We start from the raw sequence: 19,117 nt of genomic DNA, 5'->3' as shown, positions 1-19,117 counted from the left end.
GGCATAGTAGCTCACGCCTGTAATCCCAGCACTTTGGGACATGGAGGAATGTGGATTGCCTCAGGTCAGGAGTTGGAGACCAGCCTACTCAACTTGGTGAAACCCCATCTCTACTAAAAATGCAAAAAATTAGCTGGGCAAGGTGGTGGGCACCTGTAATCCCAGCTACTCAGGAGGCTGAGGTAGGAGAAATACTTGAATCAGGCAGGCAGAGGTTGCCATGAGCTGAGCTCACGCCACTGCACTCCAACCTGGGAAACGAGTGAAACTCCATCTCAAAAAAAAAAGAATAATCTATATAAAGAAAGCACTTAGCATAGTGCCAGATGTTTTTTAGTAACTTGTAATTACTGTTATTAATATTAGTATTTTTATTTTAAGTTTTGATTTCTTCTTAATATTCCTGTCATTAGAAAACACCATTCCAAAATTAGGGTTTCAAAATTTATAATCCTATTTTCAGGTTGATGCTTATAATACAGATAAATAATATTAGGTAGTTATGCTACTTCAGTTCCTCCCTATGTTATGATTTCTCCCTATTTAGGCTAAAAAGTAATGAGGCAGTAAGCTCTGTACCACAATATCTTAGATAATATAGTCATCATAAAAGCTGAAAAAATATATCTTCTTGTTTAGGCTTATTATAATGAGTTAGAATTTAATAAAGCTTATATTACTTCAAAATGTTAATCAAATGTATTAATTTAGTAATTGAAAATGGTCAAACAAAATAAGAGTTCCTTCTCATATCAAATATTAGAATAATTTTAACTTCTCGATATTTTCACAGTGGAATAAATCCTTTATGTGACTTCTACTGTTATAATAGCTTGAACTTTTACAAATATTAGCATCTTGAAAACAAAAATACCAGATATAACTTTAAGTTTTACTTTTTTCCTAATGCATGAAAATGCATTTCATAAAGAAATTCCAGTGTGGTTCTTTTTATTGTGTTTTGTTTCTTTTGCTTTGTAGACTGTGTCTAACTAATTGTTTCTATTTTTTTGTAAGTACCAAGAATTCAAGAGCCCTACAGCCAATATTCAGTTACCGATTTGAAAAAGATATTATCTGTTAAAGAAGAAAGCCTTATTATTAATCCCGTAAACACAGAGTGGTGGAAACAAGCAGGACTAAATCTGAAAATGATGCAAACTTTGGAACATCTGAATACGGATTTATGTCTTGATGATCTATCTTCTAATGACAATAAAATGGAGCTATTTTTGCCTTCAAAAGTATTTCAATTGGAAGGTAAGTACATAATAGTAAATGTTAGTCATGTAAACATTTTCAGAATGTGAAAATATTAGATTCTGGATTTCCTCTAGGTAATTAGGAAAATCATTAGGTTTTTGCATTCCATATAGGCCCTGGCTCTGCCAGAATTTATGACTTTGGATTTCTCTAGGTCCCATTTTCTTGAAAAATAAAAATGATGAAGTTTGACTAGTTAATCCTACAATCTCATTATGTCCTAAAATTCTATAGTCTCAGTTTTTAAATTTCTAGCAATTCTCATTTAAAGTGATTTTGTTTCCTTTTATAAACGATTAAATTACTAGCAATTTCTGTTCACTCAGCCTAGACACAGGTCAGCATTTTGCTGTAATTGTTTTTTGACCTAACAGCTGAACATTGGCATTCAGTAATGTCTCTCTTCAACAATAGAGAATCTTCCTTTGTTACTTAAAATTTACTAATTCATTTTTTACTGTACAACTTAAAAAGGCAAAAATGACTTTTGAGTATTTATGTCTTGAGCCATTTTGGTTGCTATATATGGTATTATATTAATAGTAAATTAAATGTATTTAGCATGTGTGTGTGTGTGTGTGTGTGTGTGTGTGTTTTCTGAGACACAGTCTCACTCTGTTGCCCAGGCTGGAGCACAGTGGCATGAGTCTCACTGCAAACTCTGCCTCCCAGGTTCAAGTGATTCTCTTGCCTCAGCCTCTCGAGTAGCTGGAATTACAAGTGTCCACCACTGCACCCAGCTAATTTTTGTATTTTTAGTAGAGACGGGGTTTCACCAAGTTGGCCAGGCTGGTCTCGAACTCCTGACCTCAAGTGATCTGCTTGCCTAGGCCTCCCAAAATGCTGGGATTACAGGCATGAGCTACTGTGCCCAGCCAGATTTCGGAGTGTTTATAGTTTATTATAGAATAATGAACATATTTAAAAATAAATTTTAGAAATTATTGTCTATGTTGGGAGATTGGTCTAAGGAGTTAAGGAATCTGAATAAGAAATGTTATCAGCAAGGCATGTTTCAAAGACAGAAGACAGAACAATATATTTTTTAAACATATACACAGTAATAGGATTGCTGGATAGAACATAGTTCTGTTTTAAGTTCTTTGATAAATCTCCAAACTGTTTCCACAGTGGCTGAACTAATTTACATCCCCCACCACTAGTGTATAAGTGTTCTCTTTTCTCCACAGCCTTACTGCATCTATTGTTTTTTGAATTTTTAATAGTAGCCATTCTGAATGGTATGAAATGGTAACTCATTGTGGTTTTGATTTGCATTTCTCTGATAATTAGTGACATTGAGCACTTTTTTCATGTGTGTTGGCCGCTTGTAAGTCTTCTTTTGATAACTGTCTGTTCATGTCTTTTGCCCATTTTTTAATGGGGTTATTTTTGGCTTGTTCAATTGTTTAAATTCCTTGTAGATTCTGGATATTAGATCTTAGTCAGATGCATAGTTTGTGATTAATCTCTCCCATTCTGTAGGTTGTCTGTTTACTCTGTTGATAGTTTCTTTTGCTGTGCAGAAGCTCTTTAGTTTACTTAGATCCCACCTGGCAATTTTTGTTTTTGTTGCAATTGCTTTTGAAGACTTAGTCATAAATTCTTTCCCAAGGCTGATGTCCAGAAGGGTGTTTCCTCTAGAATTCTTATAGTTTAAGTTCTCACATTTAAATTTTTACTCCTTCTTGAGTTAATTTTTATATATGGTGAAAGGTAGGGATCCAGTTTTATTATTCTGTATAGCCAGCTATCCCAGCACCATTTATTGAATAGGGAGTTCTTTTTCCTTTGCTTATTTTTGTCGACTTTGTTCAAGATCTGATGGCTGTAGGTGTGTGACTTTATTTCTAGGTTCTCTATTCTGTCCCATTAGTCCTGTGTCTATTTTTGTATCAGTACCTTGCCATTTTGGTTACCGTAGCCCTATAGTATAGTTGGAATCAGGTGATGTGATGCCTCTGGCTTTGTTCTTTTTGCTTAGGATTGTTTTGGCTACTCAGGTTTTTTTTTTGGTTCCATATGAACTTTAAAATAGTTTTTCCTAGGTCTGTGGAAAATCATGTTGGTAGTTTAATAGGAATAGTGTTGAATCTGCATATTGCTTTGAGCAGTATAGCCATTTTAACTATATTGATTATTCCAATCCATAAGCATGCAATGTTTTTCCATTTATTTGTGTCATCTGTGATTTCTCTCAGCAGTGTTTTGTAGTTCTCCTTGTAGAGGTCTTTCACCTCATATATGCACCTATATGTTCATCACAGTACTATTCACAATAGCAAAGACATGAAATCAACCTAGGTGCCCATTAACGCTGGATTGGATTAAAAAAATGTGGTACATACACACCATGGAATAGTACAGAGTCATAAAAAAGAATGAAATCATGTCCTTTGGAGTGACATGGATGTGGCTGGAGGCCATGATCTTAAGTGAATTAATGCAGGAATGGAAAAACCAAATACTGCATGTTGTAGAGGGAGCTAAACATTGGGTACCCATAGACATAAAGATGGTAACAATAGAAACTGGGGGCTACTAGAGGAGGGAAGTGGGGGAAAGGGTTGAAAAACTATTGAGTGCTATGTTCAGTACCTAGGTGATGGGATCAGTCATAGCCCAAACCTCAGCATCACCCTATATACCCAGGTAACAAACCTTCCTATGTAGTCCTAAATCTAAAATAAAAGTTCAAATTATATTTTTAATCACAAAAAACCTACAAGTAGCAAATACCAAAATATATAACAGATGTATAAGTGCTCCTTGGGATAAATACATGATAGACAATTAACTGTCATTATATCCCTGTCTCTGATTCCACTCATTTCTATAGTGTACTCCTGTGGCTTACTAGTAATGTAACGAAAGTGGTAACACAAATTCAGATTCAAAGGTAACCTAGGAAAATCTGCTTTCTTACTTCTTGAAATATTCCTTATAAAAAGAACAAGAAGTAATGTAAAATAAATTTTTTAAAAAGACAGAAGACAGAGATGTTTGGATAGCTAGGAAAGAGAACAGATAAATAGACTATATCAAGCAAATGCACACCAGTCCATCTCAGGCCTAAATGGTACCCATGGTGGAATAAGAATGCTAAATAAGATTATGTCAGGTTAGTAGACAAAAGAAAAGGGAGAAGATTTTATGAGGTCTTCAAATATCCATATAATGTATTAAATATATAAAACTATGTGAAATCTTTACTGTAATATGTAACTAATTTGAGATTAGAATAAAACATATCATTCATATTTGATATTCTTGATATCCAATAAGTTATGATAATTCTGAAGTTAAAAATGCTGTTGGAAAATGGCCGCAATAGACTTGATGCAAGATTGCCACAGAACTTCAATTTGTAAAAAAATGAATGTTTAACAGTATAGTTAAATGTATAGCAATATAATTCTGAAGTTTAAAAAGCAATAACTATATCTGGAATCCATGCCAAATGGTCAATAATAATAAAGGGAAATAATGAAAAAACTGAAATAATAAACAGTTTCTATTCACCGGCTAGACATACTAGATTACCACTAGAGAATATCTGAAAAGTGGCACTTGGATCCTATTCAGCCCACATATTATTGACTCATATGGTATTTTAATTAGTTAACAACTTTTTTTTTGAGACAGAGTCTTTCTCTGTCACCCAGGCTGGCACTATCGTGGCTCACTGCAACCTCCGCCTCCTGGGTTCAAGCAATTCTCCTGTCTCAGCTTCATGAGTAGCTGGGACTACAGGTATGCACTACCGTGCCTAACTAATTTTTGTATTTTTAGTAGAGATGAGATTTCACCATGTTGGCCAGGCTGGTCTTGAACTCCTGACCTCAGGTGATCCACCCACCTTGGCCTCCTGAAGTGCTGGGATTACAGGCGTGAGCCATCGTGCCTGGCCAATTACCAACATTTAAAATTTGGGAGATTTTACATATATAATATGTATTTTGAGTTTATCTTTAAAATTTCAAAAACTGGACTCAGAGTCTGATATGACAACAATTGGCTGGAGCCATTAGCAGCTTACCACTTTAAACAGACCATGCACTCTCCAGCCCACCACAGTTTCCAGGACTTACAAATCAAAGCCTGTTGCTAGTTGACATTTGACACTTTTGTCTTACATTTAGGTATAAGAGGAAAGTAAAATGTTTCTTATACCAATATCTCTAATAAAAGCAAAAGCAAAAACAAAATTAAAATTATAAACTACATTTTGGAAGAAAATAATACAAAGTTCATCTATACAAACAAAGATTGTGATTTAAGCAGTAGCCATACATTTTACTAATTTACATTATTTAGTTGGCCCTATAGGCATTTTTTTCCCAAATCAATTTTATGAGGTATAATTTACATAAAATAAAACTATACCTGTTTTGTTTGTATTGTACTCACACATATGGTTTACTAAGGGAAAGGACACATATTAGCCAAAGAAAAAGATGCTTTTGATGGACCCTAGGAGGGCTCCAAATGTGAAGATTTCATTGTCCCCAGGATACATAACTCTTTTGCCATTGATGTATCACAATATACACAAATGTTGCCAGTCCAGGAAGACTGCACCTATTTTAACTGTACAGTTTGATGAATTTTGATAAGCATATCTGCCTGTGAAACTACCACTACAATTAAGATACAGAGTATTTCTATCATAAAAACATTTCTTTGTGCCCCTTTGTAGACATTCTCCCTCTATCCCACCTCTCCTCCTCACTAACCTACCCCCGGTCCTTGACAACCACTGGTCTACTTTATATCACTGTATACTTTATGTTTCCCCTGTCCTAGGATTTCACCTATGGAATCAAATAGTGTAAGTTCTTTTGTGTCTGCCCTCTTCTACTCAGCATAACATTTCTGAGATACATTCATGATGTTGTGTGTATCACTAGTTCATTTCTTTTTATTGCTAAGAAATTTTGCATTGTATGGCTATGCCACAGTTTGTTTATCAATTCCTCTGGATTTTTTCCCCAGTTTTTTCTTATTGTGAATAAAAGTTATGAATATTCTTATACAAGCCTTTTTGTGGAGAATGTTATCATTTCTCTCTGTAAGTTTTTATTTTATTTTTTTAAAGTTAATTAGAGATTAATCTCGCTATGGTGATCAGGCTGGTCTCAATCTCTTGGCCTCAAGTGATCCTCCCATCTGGGCCACCCAAAGTACTGGGATTACAGGTGTGAGCCACTGAGCCAGGCCAACACCTTATCATTTCTCTTGAGTGAATATCTAGGAGTTGAATTGCTGAGTCTTATGTATATGTTTACTTTTGTAAGGAACTACTAAATTGCTACCCAAAGTAATTTTGCCATTGCACTTTTTCACCAGCAATGTGTGAAAGATCCAGTTACTCTATATCTTTGCTACATCTGGTATTGGCAGTGTTTTAAGTTTTAATCATTCTAATGGGTGTGTTGTGGTATTTCTTTGTGGTTTTAATTCTGTTTCCCTCCTGACTGATGATATTGGGCATCTAATTACATGTTCATTGGCCATTTGTATATCATTTTTAAAAATACAGGCACATTTCATTTTTGTACTTCATTTTATTGTGCTTCACAGATAATTGTCTTTTTTACAAATTGAAGCTTAGTGGTAATCTTGCATCAAGCAATTCTTTGGCAGTCATTTTCCAACAGCATTTCCAACTCTAGAATTACCATCCTAACTTATTTGATATCAAAAATATAAAATATGACTGTTTTATTTTAATTTCAAATTAGTTACATATCACAATAAAGACTTCATGTAGTTTTATAAATTCAATACATTATATGGATATTTGAAGTATATGTGCTCACTTTGTGTCTGTCACATTTTGGTAATTCTCACAATATTTCAGATTTTTTCTTATTATTATATCTGGTATAGTTATCTGTGATCAGTTACCTTGATTCTAATTTTGTAATTGTTTTGGAGTACCATAGATCCTGCCCATATGAAAAAGTGAATTGAACTAATAAATGTGTGTGTTCTGACTGCTCCACTACCGGCTGTTCCCTCATCTCTCTCCCTGTCTTCAGGCCATTTTCTTTGGGCCACTCTATGTCTACTGAGACACAACGATACTAAAATTAGGCCAATTAATAACCCTACAGTGGCCTCTAAGTCTTCAAGTGAAAGGAAGAGTTGCACAACTGTCACTTTAAATCAAAGGCTAGAAATGATTAAGTAAGAAAGGCATGTTGAGAGTCGACACAGGTGAAAATCTAGGTCTCTTGCATCAAACAGCCAAGTTGTGAATGCAAAGGAAAAGCTGAACCCATAATATCTCTGAGGTATTCCTGAAACAGCTTTGTCAAGATATATTTCACATACTATACAATTGACTCATTTAAAATACACCATTCCATGGCTTTTAGTATCATCTCAGAGTTGTGCAATCATTACCACAAACCATTTTAGAAAACTTTTACCACTTCAAAAAGAAATCCTGTACTTATTAGGTGTCACTCCCCATTTTACGCAGCTCTGGAACCACTATTCTCTATATGTAGATTTGCCTTTTCTGGACATTTTATATAAATGGAATCCTACAAAATGTGGCCTTTTGTGACACTTCTTTCACTTTGCATGTTTTCAAGATTCATCTATTTTGAGGAATATGCATATCTTATGTGAACTATTGTTCAAGTCTTTTGCCAAATTTTTTATTGGGTTCCTTTTGAAATATGGAGTTTTAAGAGTTCTTTGTGTATTTTGGATACAGTCCTCTGTCAGTTATATGTATTGCAAGAATTTTTTTCTGTTGTGGCTTGCCTGATAAGTAAGTATTTGACCCATAGAGTAACTGTTACCTCAAAGGCTGTGACTCATAAGCCTATCAGCAAAAGGGCTTTACTGGAATTTCTTTGCTTGGTAAACTAGCTCCTGTAATAAGAAAAAGGGTGCTAAATTTTGATCCTTTTTAAAAATTTATTTCATTTAGACCAAAAATTGATTTTCAAAGCAGAAAACAAGGTACTCCTAAAGATCAAATTACATTAATAAGAAACCACAACTAAGTTATTTGAATACCTAATAGAACACTTGTGGAGGTTATTTGTGTATTTTTTTATTTTCTGTTTTCAGCATGTTTAGAACATAAAAGTCATTCTTCACCTATTGCACTTATTGATGAAAAATCTACAAATGATCATTTATCACTTCCACAAAAGAGTCTACCTCTGGCAAAAGAAGTACTAGATCTATGTTTTTCTGATGAACGTTTCTCTGATAAAAGACCAGCAAAAGAGGAAAAACCAACAAATGACCAAGAACCAGTAAATAGAATAATCCAAAAGAAAGAAAATGAAGATCACTTTGAACTTGACTGCATAGGACCATCTATTAAATCATCTTCCTATTCAATAAGTAAAAAAGCATCTTTTTTTGAACATGGTAAAAAACAAGAGAATGATTTAGACCTTTTGAACGATTTTATTATGCTGCGAAATAAATATAAGACTTGCACCTCAAAGACTGAAGTCACCAACAGTGATGAAAAACATGGTAGGTAATTTAATAATATTTTAAATTATTGTAGATATGGTAGTCTCAGGACTAAACACATAATTTATTATAGAAGAAAAGGAAATAAAGCTCTTCTAGATAAAATTTTACCTCTCATAAAAAGAAAACAGTCATTTCAGAATAAGTTTGACATTGGTTACCCTGATGAAATAAACACAACAATATTTATTTATTCATTGACTGCTATTGTTTATTCCTAAAATTCAGTACACACTAGTTCAACCTAATGGCCAGGGACATTGGAAACTTTCAATATTTATATATTGTTACATTCAGAAATACCAGAAATATTTTCTAACGATCAACTTGTTTGATAAATCCTATTCTTTCTTCATAAGGAAATAAATATAAGACTTGCACCTCAAAGACTGAAGTCACCAACAGTGATGAAAAACATGGTAGGTAATATAATAATATTTTGCTGTAGATATGGTAGTCTCAGGACTAAACACATAATTTATTATAGAAGAAAAGGAAATAAAGCTCTTGTAGATAAAATATTATTTTTTATAGTTAAGGAAAATGTCATTGATTCTTGAGACTTCTTGTATACAGATAGTTTATGGATATATAGGCATAATTTAGATATAGATACGTATTTGTCAAAAAATGTAAAAGTGCATTTGAATTTGTAACAAAAGCCACTATTTGTAAAACTTGCTTTCTACAACAGGGCCTTACAAATTCATAGTATTTCTAACTTTTGTTAGTCAATTCTGCCATTCTTTTTTCTCTTTTAGCTGTAACTCCTATTTCAGTATTTTAACTTAAATTTTAATGTGTACTTGAAAGAAAACTTTCTCTGCCCATTTAATTGTGTATTACTCTTTCTAACATTATCTAACAGTTTTTGTTTGAGTTGTAATTGTCTTACATTCACTGCTTATAGCCACTATATTTCCTTTTCATCTTATTTTACAGTTAATTCAGGGGCAAGTAATATTATAAATTCTTAGGACCACTCAAAAATTTTAATAATTAATATTATTTGATCAGATCTATTCTAATTATGGTTAATTGAAAGTATTACTTGAAAGTAACATTATTAATCTAGTTTAGACTATAGCCTACTATTATATTTTTAACCATGTATTTAAAGATGGTAACATGTTTCTGGAATTGTTTTGTAATCATATTACTGATAAATGATACTACTGTATAGTTAAAATAACTAGACTTCTATGTGTATCTGTGTTTGTGTGTAAATCCTCTATAATACCTAGGAAAGAATAAATCCTCTATAATACCTAAGAAAGAAAGAAAACTAACATTTTATTAGACACTTTGTGCCTGCACTAAATTACATATTAGAGATAAATGTGATGATGTTGCTGACCTTGAGAAGCTCACAGTGTGATAGAGTAGGTCAGATATGCAGATAGATCATTTCAGTACAATGTGGCAAGTACCAGGAAAGAAATCTTCAGAGTGCTAAAGAAACAAAAGGGGGAGGCCTTTGCTCGCCTGGAATTCAGGTGGGCAGTTACATATGACTTTTTATAGAAAATGCCTGAGACCTGCAGGGTGCAGTAGTAAGCATAGGCCTAGGTCAGGCATTGTAGCTCCTGCCTGTAATCCCATCACTTTGGATAGGCAGATCCCTTGAGCCCAGGATTTTGAGACCAGCCTGGACAACATAGGGGACCCTATCTCTACCAAAACTAATAATAATAAATTTAAAAAATAAATTAGCCCAGGATGGTGGTACATGCCTGTGTTCCCAGCTACTTGGGAGGCTGAGGTGGAGGACTGCCTTGAACCCAAGAGGTTGAGGCTGCAGTGAGCCCTGATCATACCAATGGCACTCCAGCCCGGGTGACAAAGGGAGAACCTGTCTTAAAAAGAAAAGAAAAGAAAAAGAATTGGCCTAGTTAAAGAAAAAAAGATGGAAATAGGGAAGGTTTGGGGCAGAGGAGAGGATTAGTAGTAGAAGGAAGGGTATATGGAAAGTCACAGAGAAATTAAGGGGAACGGTACATACCTTCTGTGTCAGAAACTATACTTGGTGTTTAAAGCAGATATATGTATCCATATTTTACATATGAGGAAACTGAGTCAGAACTGAGCTTGAAATACTGATCTGATACCAAAGGTTTTTCCATTTTTACCATTCATCTTCTTACCTAGCAGTGTTAGGTCCATTGATCTAAATAGTTGTTCACTTTAATACTGATGTGTTTCAATGAAGAAATTTAACAACTGTGATCATATTTTAGAAAAACAATTAATGTAAAACAACATTAAGTTTCTCTTGAAAAACACAAATTTATATTTTTTATTGGAATTTCAAGATAAAGAAGAATGTTCTTTGACTTTTCAAGAAGAAAGTCCTATCATTCATATTAATAAAACCCTAGAGGAAATAAATCAGGAAAGGGGAACAGATAATGTCATTGAAATTCAAGCATCAGGTATGGTATATGCTTTTAAAATGCATTCAGATTTGCTTAGTTTGAAAGCCCTTTCCTAGACAGCTAGGACATACTGCATTTTCCACGTCATTTTCTTCACTTGTTTCAGATATTTCTTCATTCCACTCCTACTTTCAAGTTTTATTCCAACCTGAAATGCTCAGTCCACTGCTCCTACCTCCCCCATTGCCCTACCCAAACCATTCAGTGTTATTTCTTCTTTAATTTAAACTACTGCTGCTTCCCTATATCAATCTGAGAACAACTGTACCTCCTTGGACTCTTCCGCCCAGACTGGAAAATGAACTGCTAATCATGCTCTCTGTGTTCTCTTACCCACTATCAGAGGGATGTAAATAAGTTACTATTGATTCCTATATTGATTTTTTTGTTATGCTGTAAAGAAGAATATTCTTCAACTCTAAAGAACAGCCTGCTTAAGAACATCAGGTTCATTATTAAAATCAATAAGGAAATATGACCCAGGTTCTCATCTTTTCATTCTTGTGGTCTGTAGATGATTACGCAAATTGTTAATGTTATTCTTGAGAAAACTGGAAACAATTTTTCATTGTTTGGCTTAAGATTGTATGCTACTAATGGAGAATGACAAATTTTAAAAATGCAATTCTCTTTATATGGGTCTTTATATTTGCCATGTCAAGTTATTTATGGAATAAACCCTCTCAAATAATATAGCCATAAAATTATATAATTCCATGAGTTTTTTAATTAGTCTATGTAGAATAAATATCTTAAAATAAGTTTTTGTATAATCTCATGATTTTTAACTCAGAAAATAATTCAGATAGAAGTTCAGATTTCCACAAAATAACATATTTAATTGGTTTATCAAAAAGAGCATACCATCTTTATTAAAACACTGCCATTACTGCTTTTATTTTTGCAGATAGCCAGTGCCAAGCATTTTGCCTCCTTGAAGCGGCAGCTTCTCCTATCTTAAAAAACCTTATATCTTTCTGTACTCTCCCTACTGCTAATTGGAAATTTGCCACTGTTATTTTTGACCAAACAAGGTTTCTCTTAAAGGAACAAGAAAAAGTAGTAAGTGATGCTGTTTACCAAGGTGAGTTCAAATAAAAGTCACATTATTTAAAAAGCTATATTTAGAAATTATTGTATCAAATTAGTAAAAATTGAATATAGAAGATTCAGAAATTAGTCATAGGTTATATCATGACTGTAATTCAGCTTATTATACCCAGCCAAACCAATACTGAAGGATCAGCTAAGTAGAGAAAAAGGTAAGAAATATCATTGGTATTGATCCTGGCATTGCTTCTCAGTGAAGCTCCTAATTGACATGTATCACTTGACAGATTCCTATTGCAGAAACTTTATTAACTTTATTGTTGTCCGAATCTGAACCACTCTGTCTCCTCCCAAAAAAGTAGGTCAAAAACTAGATTTTTTTTTTTTTTAAGGAAGGGAGGAAGGCAGAAAGGGAGGAAAGGAGGAAGGGAGGGAGGAAGGAAGGGAGGGAGGGAGAGAGAGAAGGGAAGGAGGGAAATCAAGCAATGAAAGAGACATTGCCGACCTGGATCTAGAGGTCTACAAGTTGATTTCTTTTTTTTCTTTTTTTGAGAGAAGGAAAGAAAAAAAAGGAGTGAAGGAGAGGAAGAAAGAGGAAGAAAAAGAAGGAGAGAGAACAGAAATGTTGCTTTATTCTAAAAAAAAATGGGTATTAATAATGGCCAATGTTTCATTTAAACCTGAGTAGGTGTGATGCGGTATTGACAAGAATGTATATTTTGTGTATTGAAAGTGGAGAGCTCTATAAAAATTTATTAAGTTTACTTGTTCTGGATCTGAGTTTGAGTCCTTGATATCCTTATTAATTTTCTGTCTCATTGAGTCTAAGTCTCTATGTATCTGGGTGTTAGGATCGTTAGCTCTTGTTTCATTGATCCTTTTACCATTATATCTTTGTTGCTTTAAAATCTATTTTATCAGATAAGAGAATTGCAACTCCTGCTTTTTATTTATTTATTTATTTTTGCTCTCCATTTCGTTGGTAAATCTTTTCCCATCCCTTTGTTTTGAGTCTTTGTGTATCCTTGCATGTGAAATGGGTCTGGATGTAACATGCCGTTGGGTTTTGGCTGTATCTTTTGATTGGGGGATTGAGTCAATTTAAATTTAGGGTTACTGTCATTTGATGTTAACTGGCTGTTTTATCCATTCGTTGATGTAAATTCTTCTTTATGTTGATGCTCTTTATTTTTTGGTACATTTTTAGAAAGGCTAATACTGGTTGTTTCTTTCTATGTGTAATGCTTCTTTCAGAAGCTCTTGTAAAGCAGGCCTGGTGGTAATAAAATCTCTGAGTACTTGCTTGTTCATAAAAGATTTTATTTTTCCTTCAGTTGTGAAGCTTAGTTTGGCTGGATATGAAATTCTGGGCTGAAAGTTCTGTTCTTTAAGGATGTTGAATATTGGCCCCCACTCTCTTCTGGCTTGTAAAGTTTCTGCTGAGAGATCTGCTGTAAGTCTGATAGGCTTCCCTTTGTAATTAACCTGACCTTTCTCTCTGGCTGCCCTTAGTATTTTCTCCTTTGTTTCAACCCTGGTGAATCTAACGACTATGTGCCTTGGGTTGCTCTTCCTGGGGAATATCTTTGTGGTGTTCTCTGTATTGCCTGGGGTTGAGTATTGTCCTGCTTTGCTAGTTCAGGAAAATTTTCCTGAATAATATCCTGAAGAATATTTTCCAGCTTGGATTCATTCTCTCTGTCGCATTCAAGTACACCTATCAAACGTAAATTTGGTCTTTTCACATAGTCCCACATTTCTTGGAGACTTTGCTCATTCCTTTTTATCCTTTTTTCTCTAATCTTGTCTTCTCATTTTATTCCATTAAGTTGGACTTCGACCTCTGATATCCTTTCTTCTGCTTGAACAATTCGAGTGTTTAAACCTGTGCATACTTCTCAGAGTACCTGCATTGTATTCTTCAGTTCCATTAATTCACTTATATTCCTCTCTAAGTTGTCTATTCTCATTAGGATTTCGTCAAACCTTTTTTCAAAGTTCTTAGTTTCTTTACATTGGGCTACAACATGTTCTTTTAACTCACAGAAGTTTCTTATTATCCATCTTTGGAAGCCTGATTCTGTTAATGGGATGCGCTTGTTCTCCATCAAGTCTTGTTCCCTTGTTGATGAGGAATTGTGATCCTCTTTAGAGGGAGAGGCGTTCTGATTTTGAGTATTCTCAGCCTTTTTATGTTGATTTCTTCCCATCATTGTAAATTTATCCCCCTGTCGTCTTTGTAATTACCAACTTTCAAATTAGGTTGCTGAGTGGGTCCAAGTTAATGCCCAGGGCCGAAATATGAGCAACTGACTGCGCCAGCCAAAACAGCCGCATTAAGACTGATGGTGCTTTTCTACCCGGGAATCTCCAGTCTGGCTTCCTTCTTGAGTCCATAATAGGCAACTCTGCCTTCCTGGAGCTCCAAACCTCAGTCAGAAGGGGAACCAGTCCCGTTTACTCGGCACCAAGAGCTGCCACGCCGAGGTGCTATCACAACCGCTGTGCCGGCCACAAGAGTCGTGCTGGCGACCCATGTGGCTCCTCCAAACCTTGGTCAGAAGGGGAACCAGTCCCGTTTACTCTACACCGAGAGCTGCCACGCCAAGGTGCCAGTGAAACCGCTGCGCCGGCCACAAGAATCATGCTGGCGACCCATGGAGCTCCTCCACTGGGAATCTTCTGCTCCGTGAGCGACCAAAGTTTGTCTGAAAGTGTGGCGTCCTCTTGTTCTCTGAGCTTTCACTGGGAGCTGCAATCCCGAGATGTTAGCGATCAGCCATCTTGGATCATTCCCCAAAAACTAAAATCAATCCTAGACTTTTTCTTTCTGCCAAGATGGAGTAACAGGGACTAGATTTACCCTCCTAAGAAAAAAAAAAAAAAGACAAAGACAAAATACATGAAACCGGTTTTGAAAGACCCTGGACATCAGGCAATGAAAAGTAGTGGTTCTTGAGAGAAGGGAAATGAGTGAAATGAGCTCTACTATTACCCTAGGTAACTGTCTTGAAAGAATTGTCAGGCCATGGTGTAGGGAAAGTTACCTGAGGCAGAGCCTGGTGGACAATCTGAGTTGAAGAAACAGGTGAGAGTCCAGGAAGACCAAGACAGATAAGAGTTCAAAACAGAATGTTAGAGAGCAGAGAGCTTCACACAGAAAGTATAGAATTGTGCAGAGGATATCTCTTGAGTATTCAGCAGATGATTGATCAAAGAATATATGTGAAGTGGCCAGGCTTGGTGACCCATACCTATAATCCTAGCACTTTGGGAGGCCGATGTAGGTGGATCACCTGAGGTCAGGAATTTAAGACCAGCCTGGCCAATATGGTGAAACCCCATCTCTACTAAAAAATACAATAATTAGCCTGGTGTGGTGGCATGCACCTGTAATCCCAGATACTTTGGAGGCTGAGGCAGGAGAATTGCTTGAACCTGAGAGGCGGAGGTTGCAGTGAGCTGAGATCATGCCACTGCATGCCAACTGGCCAACAGAGCGAGACTCCATCTCAAAAACAAACAAATAATATATGTGAGGAAACTACATGGAGTTAGAGAAACAAATCATCGGAAAGGACTAGATGGCCTAGTATGCTGCATTCACACAGGGCAGGAATAATAGCTGTTCCCACCAGGTAGACTAGAACAACTCATAATTAATAGAGGATTAAGGAGAGTACTCAGAAAAATCCTGCCTCAGTAGTGGGGGATAATTATCCCTAGACTTATCACTGCTCTGAACCTCCCTAACAAATCACAAAGCAACCCACCAAGGATCAAACTATTTCCAAGGAACATAGCTGCATCCCATCATAAAGCACAAGAGGATTTATATGAATACATGAATGCACAACAAGGTAACAGTCACAATGTCTGGCATCCAATTAGATCATGAAGTATACAAAGAGGCAGGAAAATACAACCCATAATGAGAATAATCAAGCAAAACAAACCCGGAATCAACAAAGACATTAGAATGACCAGAAAAGGACACCAAAACTTCTTATAACTGTTTTCTGTTTGTTTGAAAAGTTAGAGACATTTAAAAATACCTAGATCAAACTTCTAGAGACTAAACTATAATGCATGAGATTAAAGGTATAGTGGATGGGATTAACAGCAGATTAAATATTGCAGAAGAAAGAAATTAGTTAACTTGAAAGCATAGCAATAGAAGCTGTTACTCTCAAAAACTGTAAAGCATGAAAAAATGGAAAATAAATAAAAGAGCATCAGTAGGCTGTGAAACAACTTAAAGTAGCCTAACATTCTGGTAATTAGCATTCTCAAAAGAGAGGAGAAAAGAGTAAATGGAAAAAAAATTTGAAGAAATGATGACTGAAATCTTTCTACACTTAATGAAAACTACAAACCCACAGATGCAAAAAATCTCAATGAACAGTAAGTACAAGAGACAGGAAGAATGCTAAAACAAGGTCCACGTAATCAAATTACTCAAAACCAATAATATAAAAGAACTGTAGGAGGAGCCAGAGGAACAAAAAGACATGCTACATACAGGAAACAAAGATACGGGTGACATGAGATTTCTTGACATAAATAATACAAATGAAAAGACAATGAGTAACCTTTTGAAAATTCTGAAAGCGAAATAACATCAACCTAGTTTTCTATAGTAGACAAAATGAGGCCTTCTTTTGGAGCTCTTTCTGTCCACATGGTGGTATATACTTCTGGGCCTTGGTCTGCTTTAGTCTAGGCTAGTAAATACCATAAGTGGAAAAAAAAAGGAAACTCACCACTTGTTTGGTGGCATTTTGAAATCTGATCTCCTCCAGTCCACTTGCTACCATTTACCTTTTAGAGATTTCATGTATTCTAGTTTGTGTTTATTGTTGTATTCAATGGAAGAGACAGGGTGAAGTATGCTTACTCCATCTTACCTGGAACCTACTTAATTTATTTTTATTTAAAGTCTATTTTCTAAATTCATTAAACTTGGATGTCCTATATATTTTTTTAAAGGTTAACTGTCTTTTACAAATGAAAAGAAAGTTGAATTTAATCTTCCAAATAGAGTGCCCAGTCTTTGCGGGAAGCAACATTTTAGTCACTAAAACCTTGAGGTCACAGTAGTATTACTGAGATAGAATACTTGATCTGAGAGGAAGGTGTTAATCCATAGTTTACTACTTGAAATACCTGAGCCACAGAAAGAGCCTCAAGATCAACACTTTGGGGAGCTGGCATTCTGGTAATGATTATACTGGATAGAAAAGAACAATTGTCAGCCAACTGGCCTTTATGAAGACAAGACTTCCATAAAATAAAAACTTATGTCTTCTGGATATAGTTTCAGTCCTGTAATTCTCAAGTTTTAAATTGGTTGAATATGGGTTGAGCTTCTAAAGGCTTTGAACATCATTGAGAAGAATGATGATTATTATAAAATATACAGGCATAAGTATTTATGAAATATAATGGATGATTAAAAAGGGACATGGCTTTGGGTATCCAATTGGAAAAACATTGCGTTAATCCCGAGCAAGTCAATAGTGGTTATACTTAATATTCTTTTTTTGGCCCCAGAATTGAGATAAACTAAGCCTACAAGTAACGATTAAGTAAACCTAGATTAAAAGAAGTCAGACCATTTCCCACAACTAGTTTCCTAGTCTGTACTCCATTTTCCAAGCATTTTCTACATTTCCAGTTCCCCACATATGTTTTCTCTGCCCTTGCAGGTCATCGTTGACTTGTTCCCACAAGTCCTTCTAGGGGCTGAATATATTACGCATAATTGGCTTTCCTATTGCCTCTTAATTCCCTACTACATATTTGCCTTGATCTTCATTGAATATATCATCAATTTGCAAACTTTTTAGCAGAATTCTTTGTTCAAATAAATATTTCATGAGATCCCAATATATGAAAAAGAAAAAAGTAGAGCTTCTCTGGTTAAATTGGGGTAGGGGTCTAGATTACCATCTTCTTGGTCTCACTTTTATATGCAGAAAAATCCAACCTATCATCCAAAAAAGCTCTGGAACTAAATGGAACACAGTTAGGCAATTAGCCTGTCCCTGTGAGTTTATCCCTTGTTTGAGTTATACCTTTGAATAAATATTTCTAGGTGTCTACCTCCATTTCAGGGTATATCTTCATGTTATAATCCCCTACTTTTAATCAGTTGGTAAGTTATGAATTTATTTTTATCTTGTTTCATAACTGGGAACCATTGACTCTTTTTCCCAATAGGAGTAGAAATAAGTGAATATTCTTTGGAAGCAACAAGGACATGAATTCTAAGGTTAGCTGTCTGAGTTTGAATGACAGCTCTACCATTTACTCACTAACTGACCTTAGACAGTTACTTAACCTCATTAATACTATTTCCTCATTCATAAAATTTTGATCATAATAAACTTGTCTGATAGGATTACTGTTATGGATTCAATGAAATAGCCAGCTTATGTACAACCTGGCATATAGTAAGCACTCAATAATAAATGGTAGCTCCCATTAGTAGGCAGATTCTGATACACATTCTGAAACTGTAGTATATTGTCTATGTTTTAAAATATGTTTTTCTTACTTAGGTACAAATGATGAAAGAGAAATGACATTCAAGCATGCTGCTCTTTTACATCTTCTGGTAACAATTAGAGATGTCCTTTTAACATGCAGCTTGGACACAGCATTGGGTTGGGAATATTTTATTTCCCCTTTTCTTTCTATTAAATATTTCATCTGAAATAACTTACTTTTTTAAAAAAGATACACCTTATAAGAAATTATGTAGACTTCTTTTCTAATATACTAAGCATTACATACATTCTGGCAAGGTAGTGAGTTTTAGGTTCGAATAATAGAGTTTCTCTTCTGGGTTTTAA

General features: G+C 35.0%; 2 protein-coding genes and 1 long non-coding RNA gene across 5 annotated transcripts in view; 2 read left to right on the top strand and 1 right to left on the bottom strand.

Annotated features, from left to right (window-relative positions):
• Positions 1-19,117, bottom strand: part of GNG10 (G protein subunit gamma 10) — a 140,886-nt gene that overhangs the window by 75,530 nt on the left and 46,239 nt on the right. The window lies entirely within an intron of this gene.
• SHOC1 (shortage in chiasmata 1) overlaps positions 1-19,117 on the top strand; it is a 106,196-nt gene that overhangs the window by 57,971 nt on the left and 29,108 nt on the right. For both annotated transcript variants that reach the window (XM_054258891.2, XM_035254650.3), the window contains 6 exons: positions 1,018-1,260; positions 8,356-8,775; positions 9,135-9,194; positions 11,088-11,207; positions 12,118-12,294; positions 18,824-18,928. In XM_054258891.2, coding sequence (XP_054114866.1) covers positions 1,018-1,260; positions 8,356-8,775; positions 9,135-9,194; positions 11,088-11,207; positions 12,118-12,294; positions 18,824-18,928 — 1,125 coding nt within the window. The remainder of the gene's footprint in view (positions 1-1,017; positions 1,261-8,355; positions 8,776-9,134; positions 9,195-11,087; positions 11,208-12,117; positions 12,295-18,823; positions 18,929-19,117) is intronic.
• LOC144582677 (uncharacterized) lies at positions 12,305-14,465 on the top strand. Its single transcript, XR_013535896.1, has 2 exons — positions 12,305-12,618; positions 12,819-14,465. It is a non-coding gene; the product is annotated as an uncharacterized LOC144582677 (long non-coding RNA).

Source organism: Callithrix jacchus, chromosome 1, assembly GCF_049354715.1.
Source record: "Callithrix jacchus isolate 240 chromosome 1, calJac240_pri, whole genome shotgun sequence".
NCBI lineage: Eukaryota > Metazoa > Chordata > Mammalia > Primates > Cebidae > Callithrix > Callithrix jacchus.
This window is presented reverse-complemented; position numbering and strand designations above follow the sequence as displayed.